The sequence below is a fragment of the Electrophorus electricus genome, chromosome 2 (assembly GCF_041902795.1).
Source record: "Electrophorus electricus isolate QZ-2024a chromosome 2, ASM4190279v1, whole genome shotgun sequence".
NCBI lineage: Eukaryota > Metazoa > Chordata > Actinopteri > Gymnotiformes > Gymnotidae > Electrophorus > Electrophorus electricus.
In genome coordinates, this window is record NC_137498.1 from 34083051 (window position 1) to 34095482 (window position 12432).

General features: G+C 39.1%; 1 protein-coding gene across 4 annotated transcripts; it reads left to right on the forward strand.

Moving 5' to 3' along the window:
* Nucleotides 1-7944: 7944 nt before the first annotated feature.
* Nucleotides 7945-11031, forward strand: LOC145651839 (uncharacterized). 4 transcript variants are annotated; one of them, XM_081700274.1, is made up of 6 exons: nucleotides 7945-8068; nucleotides 8151-8304; nucleotides 8450-8519; nucleotides 9508-9624; nucleotides 10696-10760; nucleotides 10959-11031. In XM_081700274.1, the coding sequence occupies exons 2-6, from the start codon at nucleotides 8238-8240 to the stop codon at nucleotides 10988-10990; spliced, it is 351 nt and encodes a 116-aa protein (XP_081556400.1). In that variant the 5' UTR covers nucleotides 7945-8068; nucleotides 8151-8237; the 3' UTR covers nucleotides 10991-11031. The 4 variants fall into 4 exon arrangements, with proteins under 4 accessions (XP_081556400.1, XP_081556412.1, XP_081556389.1 ...); XM_081700286.1 differs by adding an exon at nucleotides 9034-9137 and having other exon boundaries at nucleotides 7945-8683; XM_081700263.1 differs by having other exon boundaries at nucleotides 7945-8304.
* The last annotated feature ends 1401 nt before the right edge of the window (nucleotides 11032-12432 follow it).

A 12432-nucleotide genomic window follows, 5' to 3' on the forward strand; every position in this document is an offset into this window, starting at 1 on the left:
GATTTCTTGATGTTAGGAGTGAGGTTGGTCCTGGATACCTTAAGTGTCATTCTGTCATCTAATCTGCATGCAACATTACAGGCTTTGAACAGTGAAGGTACATCAGCATTCAGCTAGGGCTTTGGATTGCATTGAGTAGCGGTGGTCTTGGTGGTTACAACATCATCCACACACGTGCTTATGTAGCCAGCTACAAACAATGCATGCTCCTCCATGACTGTGTAAGCCTCACATGTAGCAGAGTCCTTGTACATATTCCAGAAATAGTCCTACAGTGCTGCAGCTGATGTGGGGGCAGGACACTGTATGCTCTCTTTGTGCATGTGAAAACACAGTCCAACATATTCTCCCTCCATGTTGATAGAGACATGCTGGTAAAATCTGGAGAGTATATTCTCATATTCACATAGTTGAAGTCACACGCAATAATAACGAAACTTTCAGGGTATTTGTTTTGAGGTGAGCTGACTGCATCGTAAAGCACTCCCAGCATATCCTCAGAGACTTCTCTTGGCATGATATAAACTCCGAGAATGAACACAACAGAAAGTCCCTGGTAATGTGCGGGGATGACACTTTATCATTATGTATTCCACCACTGCAGAGCAGTGGCTACTAGCAACAGAAGCATTTGTGCACCAACTTTTGTTTAAGTACAAGCACAGTCCACCACCCCTTGTGAAGCCGCATGACACATTGCTGTCTGCACACAAGTTAGACAGGCTAGTTGAACTGCCAAGTTTGGAATGTTAACATGAAGCCACATTTCAGTTAGAATCAAAGCACTGCAATTCCTCATCTCTCCATTTTGTCCATTTTGTTGTTGACTGAGTGAACATTGGTTTAAAATAGCAATTGCAGAGCTGGTCTAGAAGGACTCACTTTATGCCTAGCACAAGTGCCAGCTCACTTTTCGCATTTGTGTTTCCAGTCACACTGTCTCCTGTGCCTTCTCCCCTGGGTGAATTGCTCAGGTGAGGCTTCAGTGTGTGGGCCTAGTGTCCAAAAAATTCCAGTGCCTGGCTTTTTTTAGTGACTTTGCTAGTTCTGCTTTTAGTGTCCACTTGGTGTGAGACACTGTATTTGCCTCTGGTTTCCAGCAGAGCTGCCCAACTGTGCTTGATTGTTTCTGTCTAACACATGTTCTTGTTTTCTAGTGATAGGTTAGAAGTAGAAAATAACAAAGGCAGCACCTTGTTGTGACCTGCTAAAGCTGCAGTATCTATACACCTGAACCAATTTTATGGCCAAAAAATGTGAAAATTTACCTACCATTTAATCTACCAAAAAATGTGAATATCACTCTTGACTTGCAGACATAATATCGAAGGTATGTTTACTGAATAAACAGAGAGAGGAAAACATGCATAAAAATAATTGACTAAGATAATGTCCAGAGGTATTGAGTTCACTACAATCACTATAGTAAAACACATGTAACAATGTAACCAAACCAAAATTAATAATAAGAGAAGAAAAGAATGTAAAGAAAAGAAAAACTGCTATATGCACTTCCAATTTTATGCGTTTCCTTTTAAATGATTTGTACTTCTGTGCTCTAATCCTAGTTATCATCCTTGAAGTTGTAAATAGCATAATGATCATTCAGGATTGTAGCTGAATTTGACATTGGGCCAAAACATTAATTCACACACGATCCTTTTTGCCCATCAGTTAGGTTCCACATAAGCTTATCTAATACAGAAGAAAATGTCAGAATACAAAAACCGCCTTTTATTTTAGGGGTTTATAAAATGTATGTCGATGCTCAAGATGAAATATCAGTCATGCTCTACATTTCCTGATTCAGCAGGGTCTTATCAGATAAAGTGAACAATTTTGTGAATATACATGAAAGTATTCAAGAGCTATACATTTACACTAGGTGTCCTAGAACTCTCCAAACTTCCCAAAACCTCTCCAAATGCACAAGAAGTCATAGTGACTATACATCAAATTTTATTTGCTAAAATATCTCAACAATATTCAACAACTTAAAAGACAATATTATATTCATTGTTAATAGGTTCATTGCTAAAAGGCTAAAAGATATTAGCTTTATTGCTAATGGGATAAAAGGTTATGCTGTGGAAAATACTTTAATACTGTAAATGCTGTAAAACTGTAAATAAATTGCATGCATTGTCTTATGCACAAATGTTTATTTAGACTTACTAAATATCCAGCATAACATAATTTCCTTCAGAAATGCATCCTCTTTCTCATAATCCATGATAGAATCCACTGAATCATCACTCTCAGCTTCCAGCTCATCACTGCACGCAAAGAACTCCACATAAACTTAAATAAAATAAAGCTAAAGTAAACCTCTTCCTTCAAATTATGTTTAAAAGTATTGGTGATCACATTATCCACAAATATCCATGACTGTCAGTTTCAAAAAACAATGTCATGCACATGTTGTTAGGTAAGGGTGCGCTACATGGTGGAGCAGCTGTCAATCACTCTGGGTGCGTCTGGTAAACACTTGTGAAGTAATTCTTCCCAACACCCCCAACACCTAGTTACTCATAGGTGTTCACGGCCATCACTCAAAGAAAGTAGTGAAAGAAAATAGCCTCAATAGCAACTATGGAATTTAAGAAAGGACAGCTTTCTATTCAGGAGCAACTGTAGGTGAAAACTATACTGTGTGGCCACTAAAAGCTAGAAAAGTTTTACTTTTTTCCATATACATAAAACATGAGCAAGCAAATAAAAAACTTTATTAATCTTCCATATGCTGCTTAAAAGTTTCATACAGTTGCTTTGAGGATAAATACATTTTCTATGACTGAATCTTAAGTTATCTTGTATCCTAATTTTTTTTAAAGTCCTTTTATAAGGAGAGATGTGGTCCATGTGTAAACAAAGATGTTTCATTCAGTATGGGATTTCTGGCAAATGGTTGTATATAGATGGCTGAAAATTGGTGTGCAGGTAGTTATACTTGTTCTAATAAGTTTTATGTGGATGGATGGACTGTATTTTAAGAATATTCAATGATCTCAAGTGATTAATTTTAGTATGCCAGAATGGGCCTCCTAGGGTCGCAAGTGTTTTTATATAAAAACACTATAAAAACAATATATACTATATAAGTACTATATTTCTTAGTGTTACTATTGATACCAACTGGTAAGGTAAAAGGGGATATGCCTGTCCTTACGACTTGTTGGGCTTGACCAAATCTTGGTGGCACTGAGAGAGAATGTCTGTTTTCCATCAAAACCATCTGGATGGCACTGAGAGGGAGTCTGTTTCCATCACATTTCTGGCTCAACCCTGTATATAGGCCAATGATGATGAGACAGATAGGCTTCCTGATTCCCAGGATTGGATTTTTGGAGCTGGCTCGGTTAGGCAGTCCTAGGCCTTCAGAAGTAAGACTTGTGGGTGTCAGTGGTCATGCTCTTGCTATTGATGATGATTTTGGAATGGTTCATTGCTGGCCATACAATGAAACTTCAGTCTTAATCAACACGGCAAAGCAAAATTGCTGGATATACACTGTAATGAGTGAATACCAACAAACATGAACTAGAATATATATATATGGTCACAGTTCCTTGAAGTAAAAACAGGCTGGTAAGAGTTTCCTGCATTCCAATCTATGGGTTTCAATTTATGACACCTAAGAAGAGGGTGAAGGGTCAGAAACCTAGGCCAATGTCATGAGATGTCATCTAAGCCATTTTATGGCTTCGTTGCTGAGCATCATGGTGCCAGAGGGTTCCTGGTTCCTGTCTGTAGGCTGGGAGTGAGAAAGCCCAACCTGACCAGATCAAAGGTGCATCACAGGGATAATTTGTAGTCTTCGCTTTGCATATTTGACCAGGAGTGGTGATGCTATATGGCTGGGCATCTTTTTGAACTCAATGTTTGCCAGCGCTACACTGAATAGTTCTTGTTTATCATAGATGCTCACTTCTGCTACATGCGGTGTTCCCTTCATTGGCTCCAGGGGCTTGCATCAGATTTAAAACACTGATGTTCATCTACAAAGCCATAACTAGACCATCTCCCACATACCTAAAGGCACTAATCAAACTCTTCACCAGCCTCTAGTACTGCTCTTGTACTGCTCAATTCAAATCACCATCCCTCAAGACACAAAAAGACATGCAACATGATTCTTACATCTTGGCACCCAGAACATCCACTGGCTGTCCATAAAGCTGAGTTACTGGCTGTTTTAAATGAAGACAGAATACTCACCTGTTCATTGAATCCCTATGCACTTAAATTGTATATTTACAAAATCCTTTTACTTGTTTAATGCCTTCCTTCTACTCTGCTCAGCAAGTTTTATCCACCTGACTTTACTACTACTCTATTTCCTTAGCCTAAACCACTTGCATGATTGCTATAAACTGGTCTTTTCCCAGTCTGGGCTCACTATACATGTAGTTTTCATTGGCTTCAGCTTTGTTTTTCTGTTTAAACCATCATAAGTTGTCTCAGTCATAATGGATGTGTCTGCCCCTGAGTCAAGTTTAAACGATATGGGCACTGCTTTGAAGCCAAATGCGGTGTGCCATGGTGACTCATTATCTGAAATCACTGAGTCTATAAAGGTGTTACTTTCTCCATGGCTTTCACTTAAAGATATGAAGATCGAGCTCTTATCTCTTCAGTGACTTTATGGATGGTTGTATTCTTGCATACAGATGCAAAGTTGCCTAGTTTGTGGCACTTATGACATTCCTTATCTCTAGCATTTGGTAAATGAGCCCACACCTTTTCATCACTCTGAACAGCAGAATTAGTTACACTGTTAGTCCCACATACATACATATAATATATATATATATATATATATATATATATATATATATATATATATATATATATATATATTTATATATATATATATATATATATATATTAACTCTGAAGGAGTTTAATGGCATCTTCATCCACATTCTCTGTAGTGGTAGCATTGTTAGCAGTAGCTGGAGTGCTTTGTTTGCAGTGATTTGTTTGTTTTTGTTTATGAGCTCATGAGTTTTAATGATACACTAACCAGCTTTTCTAAATGCCATCTTTTTTGCATTTGCAGTATTTGTGAGTATGTCTTTTATCCTAATCATGAGTCTCTCATGAATGTTCTCATCCTTTGGCAACCAGCAGTGTTCGTCTAGTTAATCCAGTTGCCTTATGTAGCTCTTCATGGTTTTACTAGCCTAGCCATTCGAGAATGAAAGTCAGCTCTTTCAAAAATAATATTGCACTTCGATGCAAAATATGCATCAAACATTGTGAGGGCAACATCATTGGTAATTTCTTAGTCCCCCAAAATCAAATTACTTTTATATGTTCTGTTTCTGGGCCCACAGAAAAGGGCCCTTACTTGAATGTCGGTGCCTTTGACATTCAGCTTCATTGCATTTTGATACCTCGAATATCATTGCCTCCATTTTAGTCATTCTTTTGAAAGTTCAGTTTATCCGGAGCTGAAAAGAGAGAAACAACACACTTACTGTATCTTAGTTTGTTTTTCTATTATTTCAACCTCAAACCACATAGCAAAACTACTTTGCAAACTCCTAATACACTGCATTAAAGCTGTACATTTTCCATTTGCCTCTCGTTACATTGAGCATAATTGCTATTAATAGAACTGAATTGTAGGAATGTTCAGTGCAAACTGAACACTCATTTAATATTATTATTGTTGTCCAGAGCTGTTAACTCTCTTGATTCTGTTCCATTCCACTCAGCATATTCAGGTAAGTAGTTTGTTTTGAGTTTATTTTATTCTTCACCTACTCTTATCAAGGCTACTTGCTTTGATTTTTGTTTGATTCACTGAGCTGCTTTTATGGTGCTGAACTCAAAAGAAAGAAACAATTTCAAAGGTTCCTTCTCAGCTCTCCTCTAATTTAAACAATTGCTTTTTGAGTGACTCTGTAGAGAAAAAAAAAGAAATGAAGGGAAAGTTTCGCTGATCATGGACTATGGTTAAATTAGTCAAACTGTTGCATTGAACAAGAGAATACAGATTTTCTAGAAAGCCCCAGAATAAACCTGTCCCAAGCTATTCAATCCCACACATGAAATGTTTCTTAAATGGTCACTAGGAGCTGTGGTCCCATTTTTCTTTGTCCAATTACTTTTCTTTGTCCAGTAACAAATGCAGTTTTGAGTGTCTCTTGGAATCTCTTTACATATGAATAATGTTCTAAATCTTGTTTTAAACCTTAATGTTAGGACCTCCTAGAGGGACCCAAGTGCGGATGAGATGGTGCAAGGAAGGAGAGTGGCAAAAAGTGACATAAGCCAACCAAAGCTGAAGTCACTACAGGTAAGGGATTGAACTGAAAGATTGAGGACACTAGAGCATGCTGCACTACATGAATGGGAAGGCAAAAGGAGCTCTTGATGCCAACAGGAGCAAAGAACACTTGACTAGACTAGTCTAGGAATTGAACCAGGCACCACACTGGTAAAGGATCTCTATCCTAACCACCATGCTATGGAGGAAATACCTGGGGCCCATAGACAAAACAACTGGAGCCACACACAGAGGGAATATTGCCCCTCAAAGAACAGGAAATAAAGTTGATAGAGGAACACTGTCCAAGACAATACCAGTTACAAACAAGCTTAGTGCACATGGGTCACACACTAAGACTTCACAAAGAGTGGCCTGTGTGAAGCTGTTATATCAGGAAAGCCACCTGAGAGAGATCAGGCTAACTAGCTCAGATTAGCTGTCAACTCATGGCCTCCCTCTGGATACTGCCAACTTGTGTTGTGATCCCATTACACAGCCCTATATAGCTGTATACTTCCAAATTGTATTGACATTACCCCCAAGCCTCACTACAGAGTGTAATTACTGAATACTTGGACATTGTAAATTTGATTATGACATAATTATTAATTATTGGACATTACCTTTTATCACACAGAACTCTGTTTAACAATATAATAACAAGAGAAGAGAAAATGGCTTTAACAACCCTAATCTTATCTTATTCCTTTCTTAAACCTAAAAATCCCCACCCAACAAAATCCCACAAAGTCATACTAATTAAACCCGAAAACCCAATATAAAATACATGGCAGGCCTGATTCACTGCTCAGGAACATTGAGGCCAAAAAACACAATGTCCACTTCACTCCTTTGAGTACAAAAAAACCCCTCAAAAAATACCTTCCCACAATCAGTCCTCTAGGTACAAACGTGAATCTCCTTAGTCCGGGATGGCATAGTTTCTGCAACATGCTATCCCTTGATGACTTAATGTTCATTACACTCACTCTGAGCCCCTCAGCATCCCAGATCATTATCCAGCTCAAAGTCCCAATAACTTTCTCTCTTTCTTTGAATGGATTGAATGCTTTGGTAACAGTCTTGAATACTGCAGCATAAACAGGTTATCTTCTTCCATTTGGGATGTTCAAAGGAAATAACTAGAATAATACATCGGTGCACTACATGAAAAGAAAATAAAGCTTTGCTTAGAAGCTTCTCATAACATGCTCATAAGCCATTGTTAGACAGAAAAGACAGTTATGCAAGGATTCTCAATTTGAAAACCCATAACACCAGTGTGCGCTAGTAAGTTTAGTTTACCGTACAGGGAAATTTTTCTTTGTTAACCCCCAACTAGGTCTGTGCCTCTCTCTCTCTCTCTCCATGAAAAAAATCTCTTTAAGGCACAGTCACACAAACATGTCGCTTCTCCTCCCCAGATTAACATATCACATTTACAATACATCCACATCCAACAGTCCTTGACAATTCTGCAATAGAATTCTGGAAGACAATGCAAGATTCTTCATATTTGTGTTAAGAAGATGATTCACTTGCTTCATCCTCCTCATACTGTTTAACTTTCATCTTTTCATTGATTTTTTCTCACTGCCTCCTCTGCAGTTTGAGCTCATGTTCTTGGACTATGGAATATTTCTCTCTTCTTGTGTGCAGTGGATAACCTCACAAGCTCCCCTATAGGCAATAGATGTTCCCTATGCATGGCCTTCATGCTTCCCATCCCTCTCTCTGGTTTCAACTGATAGACAGGAATATCAGGCAGCATGTTTACTATGAGATAGGGTAAGGAATTCAATCTGTCCTTTAATTTATGTTTTCCAGTGAGACCTAGGTTCTATATCAAGACCCAGTCTCCCTTTTCCAGACCTTGGCACTTCACCCTGTCATCATACCATCTCTTGTTCCTCTGGTGGTTCTTACTGGAAACCTCGGAGGCCAGTTTATAGGCATTATGAAGGTCAACCTGCATTTCTGCCACATACTGATGACAATTTACTTCCTCTCTATCCTCAGCAGAGGTATTAAAACAAATATATATGGGCAAACAAGCTTCTCTCCCAAACATAAGGAAGTAGGGAGAGTGCCATGTTCCTTCATTTTTAATGTAATTGTATATATGTACTAGCTGACTTATATGTTGACTCAATTTTTGTTTCTTTGCAGGATCTAAAGTCCCCAACATTGATAGAAGTGTACAGATGAACTGTTCTCGTTGGGGGTCTCCCTTTGGGTGGTAGGGTGTAGTTCTGGACTTCATGTCACCCATGGCTTTCTCCATTAGCCTCTGACATGTGGCTGGCGTTCCAGTGATGCCTTGTGGCATATGCTCAAATTGGAAGAATCCAAGTGGCATAAGAAAGTGGCCTTTTCTTTATCTTTCTCTGCCATTGCAATCTGGTAATATAGAACCATTTGCTTCTTCAAGTTCAAGTTCAAGTTCAAGTTCGGTTTATTCGTCACATACATAGTCATACACAGTATAACACGCAGTGAAATGGTGGAGAGTGCTCTGTCCAAACTGAGGAAGAGAACCAGGGGTGCATAGAGAAAAAAAAATATATACAGATAAATAAATATATTCTATATTCTATGTATTCTTGCAAGACAGTCCAATGCATCACCAGTCCAGGGAGATGTATATTAATCTGGAATGTTTCTTTTATTAGGAGTATGATAATCCACACACATATGTACCCTCCCATCTTTTTTCCTTGTTATAACAATGGGTGATGCATACTGACTCCTAGATTCTTTGATCGTTCCTGCCACCAGGAGATCTTTCAGATGGCATATGTCTTCAATGTCTGCTTAAGTTAAGCAGTGTGAGTGTTCATGGAATGGCGTTGTCATGGTTAGTCCCTCCCAGCTTCCATTTTCCATGATTTCCCTGTTGTATGTATTATTTTTGTTCCATTCCTTAGTTTCGTTTTCTCCACCCCTTGTTTGTTTCTCCTCGCCCGTCATTACTTTCACCTGTTCTTCATTTCTAGTCTTGTTAAGTTCATGTATTTAAACCCTGTCTTTTTTCCTTTGTCTTGGCTGTTTGAATGTTTAGATGTATGTTTGAATGTTTGAAAGCCTGTATCTGTATGCCCATAAATTTGTATTCCATTTATTCCGATTGTTTTTCCTAGCCTTCATGTTTCTTAGCCTCCATTATAGCCTGCTTCCTCTAGTTTGCCTTCATGTGTTTTTGTTTGCTTATTTATCATGTATCCAAGGACTCTCCATGTTGGCTCTATGACCCTGGACTACTCCAATGACTACTACTCTGGATTTGCCACTAATAAATCTCATTCTTCTCCACGTGTCCGCCTCCTTACTGCACAACGTTACAGGTGTAGTGTCACTCAGCTTTATATGATGTTTTAGTCCTTTGGACTAGTCCTACATCCCATTCATTCTGAATACTCAACTTCTCTCAGAGAGCTTCTCCTGCAGCCTCCTCCTCCATATTTCAGGAAGAGGGAAGTCCCTGAAGTCAAACAATTTGGAATTACTGTATTTATAGGGATTTTTTCTTTTTGTGTTGCACCTACCATGTCAGCAGAATACACCTGAGCCACTACAGTCCTTGCAGGGATTACACAACCTTTGAAACCTTTCTGGACAGATCAGTGCGAGTACTGATACAGACTCCTCAACCCCTAGCCGCCAGGAAATCTATATCCACTACATTATAACCTAGGTAGGGATAACTGGATGTGCTGAGCCCCCAAATAGCCAATCCATTGATAGGCTGGATAGATGCCTGTGAAAGATGCTGGGAATATTATCTCTCAAAAATAATTGTCACTTGTGACCCACTATCTGGCAGGACCTGACAAGGGTGTCCATTCACTTTAAATGAAATGGTGAGTGAGGGGCCAACTAATCACATTGGAAGGTTGTCAGAGTTAGCGTTAACTTTACTATGTTTAGAAAAACAATGGTTGCTTTTACTATCAGGTATATTATCGAGTTCACTTTTGGCCTCTTTAACCCTCCGTAAGGACCAAATTAATTTCTGTATTACATGAACAAAATCCACATGAGCTTTACAGTGTGTAGTGATATGTCCATCCTCACCACATCAAAAACAACAACAAAAAAATCATATATACTCTTATTAGGTCTGCCTACCACAGGGACATGAGTAGTACTAGCCTGTGGAGAATCATCCGTAACTGGACGTGGTTGCGCCACAGTCATGACTGTTATATGATGCTGGTTCTTCAATGCCTGTACTTCAGAGTCTTTATGTGCCTCTGAACTTGTTTTAATTGTTTTCTCCCGGCACCCTCATAGCAGTGATGGAGAAACTTCATGGTGCTATAGCTGCCAAACTGTCATCTGTTTTGATTTCTTCTAGACCTTTTGGCAGCCTTTGACACAGTAAACCACAACATTCTCCTCTCTGTTCTCTCCAGGCTTGGTGTGATTGGCTCTGCCTGGAAAATGGTTTCAGTCCCATCTGGAGGGACAGTCCTATCAGGTAACATAGAGGTAACCATGTAGACCCTCAGGTAACCATGTAGACTCTCCATCGGTGTTCCATGGGGCTCAGTATTAGGCCCTATTCTCTTTGTATACTTGTTCTTTTGGTGATGTAATATCTTCTCATGGTTTCTCCTACCACTGCTATGCTGTTGACACACAATTATTTATTTCTTTTCCACCCTCTGACATGCAGGTCTCCAGACATATCTCAGCATGCTTGACTGACATTGCATCATGGATGACAGCCCACCACTTGAAGCTCAACCCCAGTAAAATTGAACTTATGAATATCCCAGGTACTTCCAACCCTTACCTTGACCTCACAGTTTCCTTTGAGAATTCCCTAGTATCACCATCTGAAGCTGCCTGTAGTCTGGGCATAACTTTGGACAAGAAGTTGTGGTTCTCAACTCATGTTTCAAATCTAACCCGGTCTTGTAGATTTCTCCTTCGTAACATACAAAGGATTTGTCCCTTTCTCTCGCAGGAAGCTACCCATGTGCTTGTGCAGTCTCTTGAGATTTCAAAGCTAGACTATTTCAACTTGCTACTTGCTGGTCTTTCTCTAAGAGCCATCAAACCTCTACAAACTGTCCAGAATGCAGCAGCACAACTGGTCTTCAATCTTCTGAAGTTCACACGTTACTCCACTGCTGCGCTCACTTCATTGCTTCCAGTAGCTGCATGCATCAGATTTAAAACCTTGCCTACAAAGCCAAAAATGGACCAGCCCCTTCATACATGAGGTCAATGGTCAAAGCCCAATCCATACCTTGAGTCCTTCGAACTTCAAGTACGGCTCGGTTTGAAATAGCTTGCTTCAGGTCTCATGGACAACAAGCATTGAAACTATTTTCTGTCTGGGCTCCAAGATGGTGAAATGAAGTCCCACTTTCTGTCCGGACAGCAGAGTCCCTTGCAGGCTTCAAACGGAGACTGAAGACCCATCTGTTTGTGAAATATTTAAAAGACAACTGACCCTGCTCCCATATTGACTGACTAAATTAATACTTATTGTAGGGTATTGTTTATTATTTTGTTTAACAAACTCTAGCACTTATTGTTTATTGCACTTACCAATGTCTAAGATAAAGCTTATGTGTTTTGTACTTCTAGGCATCAGCATTCATATCTGTATTTTTACAGTATTATAGCTCACTGGTATATTGGACTCTAACCTACTGGACTGGCTAGGATGTGTATTCTATGAATAAATGACAAAGCACTTTTGTAAGTCACTCAGGATAAGAGCGTCTGCTAAATGCCATAAATGTAAACGTTTTAATTTTCCTATTTTTCTTCATTATTTCTTTATTCTCTTACCTCTCTTATTATTTTATTTAGTTATTCAGTACAACTGGGAAAAGAAATCCCAGTGTAATGCTGAAAGCACAATCAGACGCTTGCGGATAAAAGACAGGAGTTTTATTGTAATCCATATCTGTGTCGGTTAACTAGCCAGGGTCAGAACCAGAGTGATACAGTCCAGGGTATTCGCAATCATAGAGGTAAACAGTCTGAGTCCAAAAAAAAACATAGAGCAATAACACAGGCAAACAAATCCAACAAGGGGTAGGCAAAAATTGTAGTCGAGAGAAATGGGAAAACCAGGTCAAAAACACAGGAGATCAGAAACATGATTAGAACGCTCAGTATGCACAGGTAAA

Bases quoted from the DNA above. Each gene is read 5' to 3' on its own strand.
- LOC145651839 (XM_081700263.1), top strand. From the start codon at position 8,238: ATGAAGGTCAACCTGCATTTCTGCCACATACTGATGACAATTTACTTC. The intron at 8,520-9,507 runs GTAGGGTGTAGT...CATGTATCCAAG, and splicing joins TGGGGGTCTCCCTTTGGGTG to GACTCTCCATGTTGGCTCTA. The intron at 9,625-10,695 runs GTGTAGTGTCAC...TGTTCTCTCCAG, and splicing joins CTTACTGCACAACGTTACAG to GCTTGGTGTGATTGGCTCTG.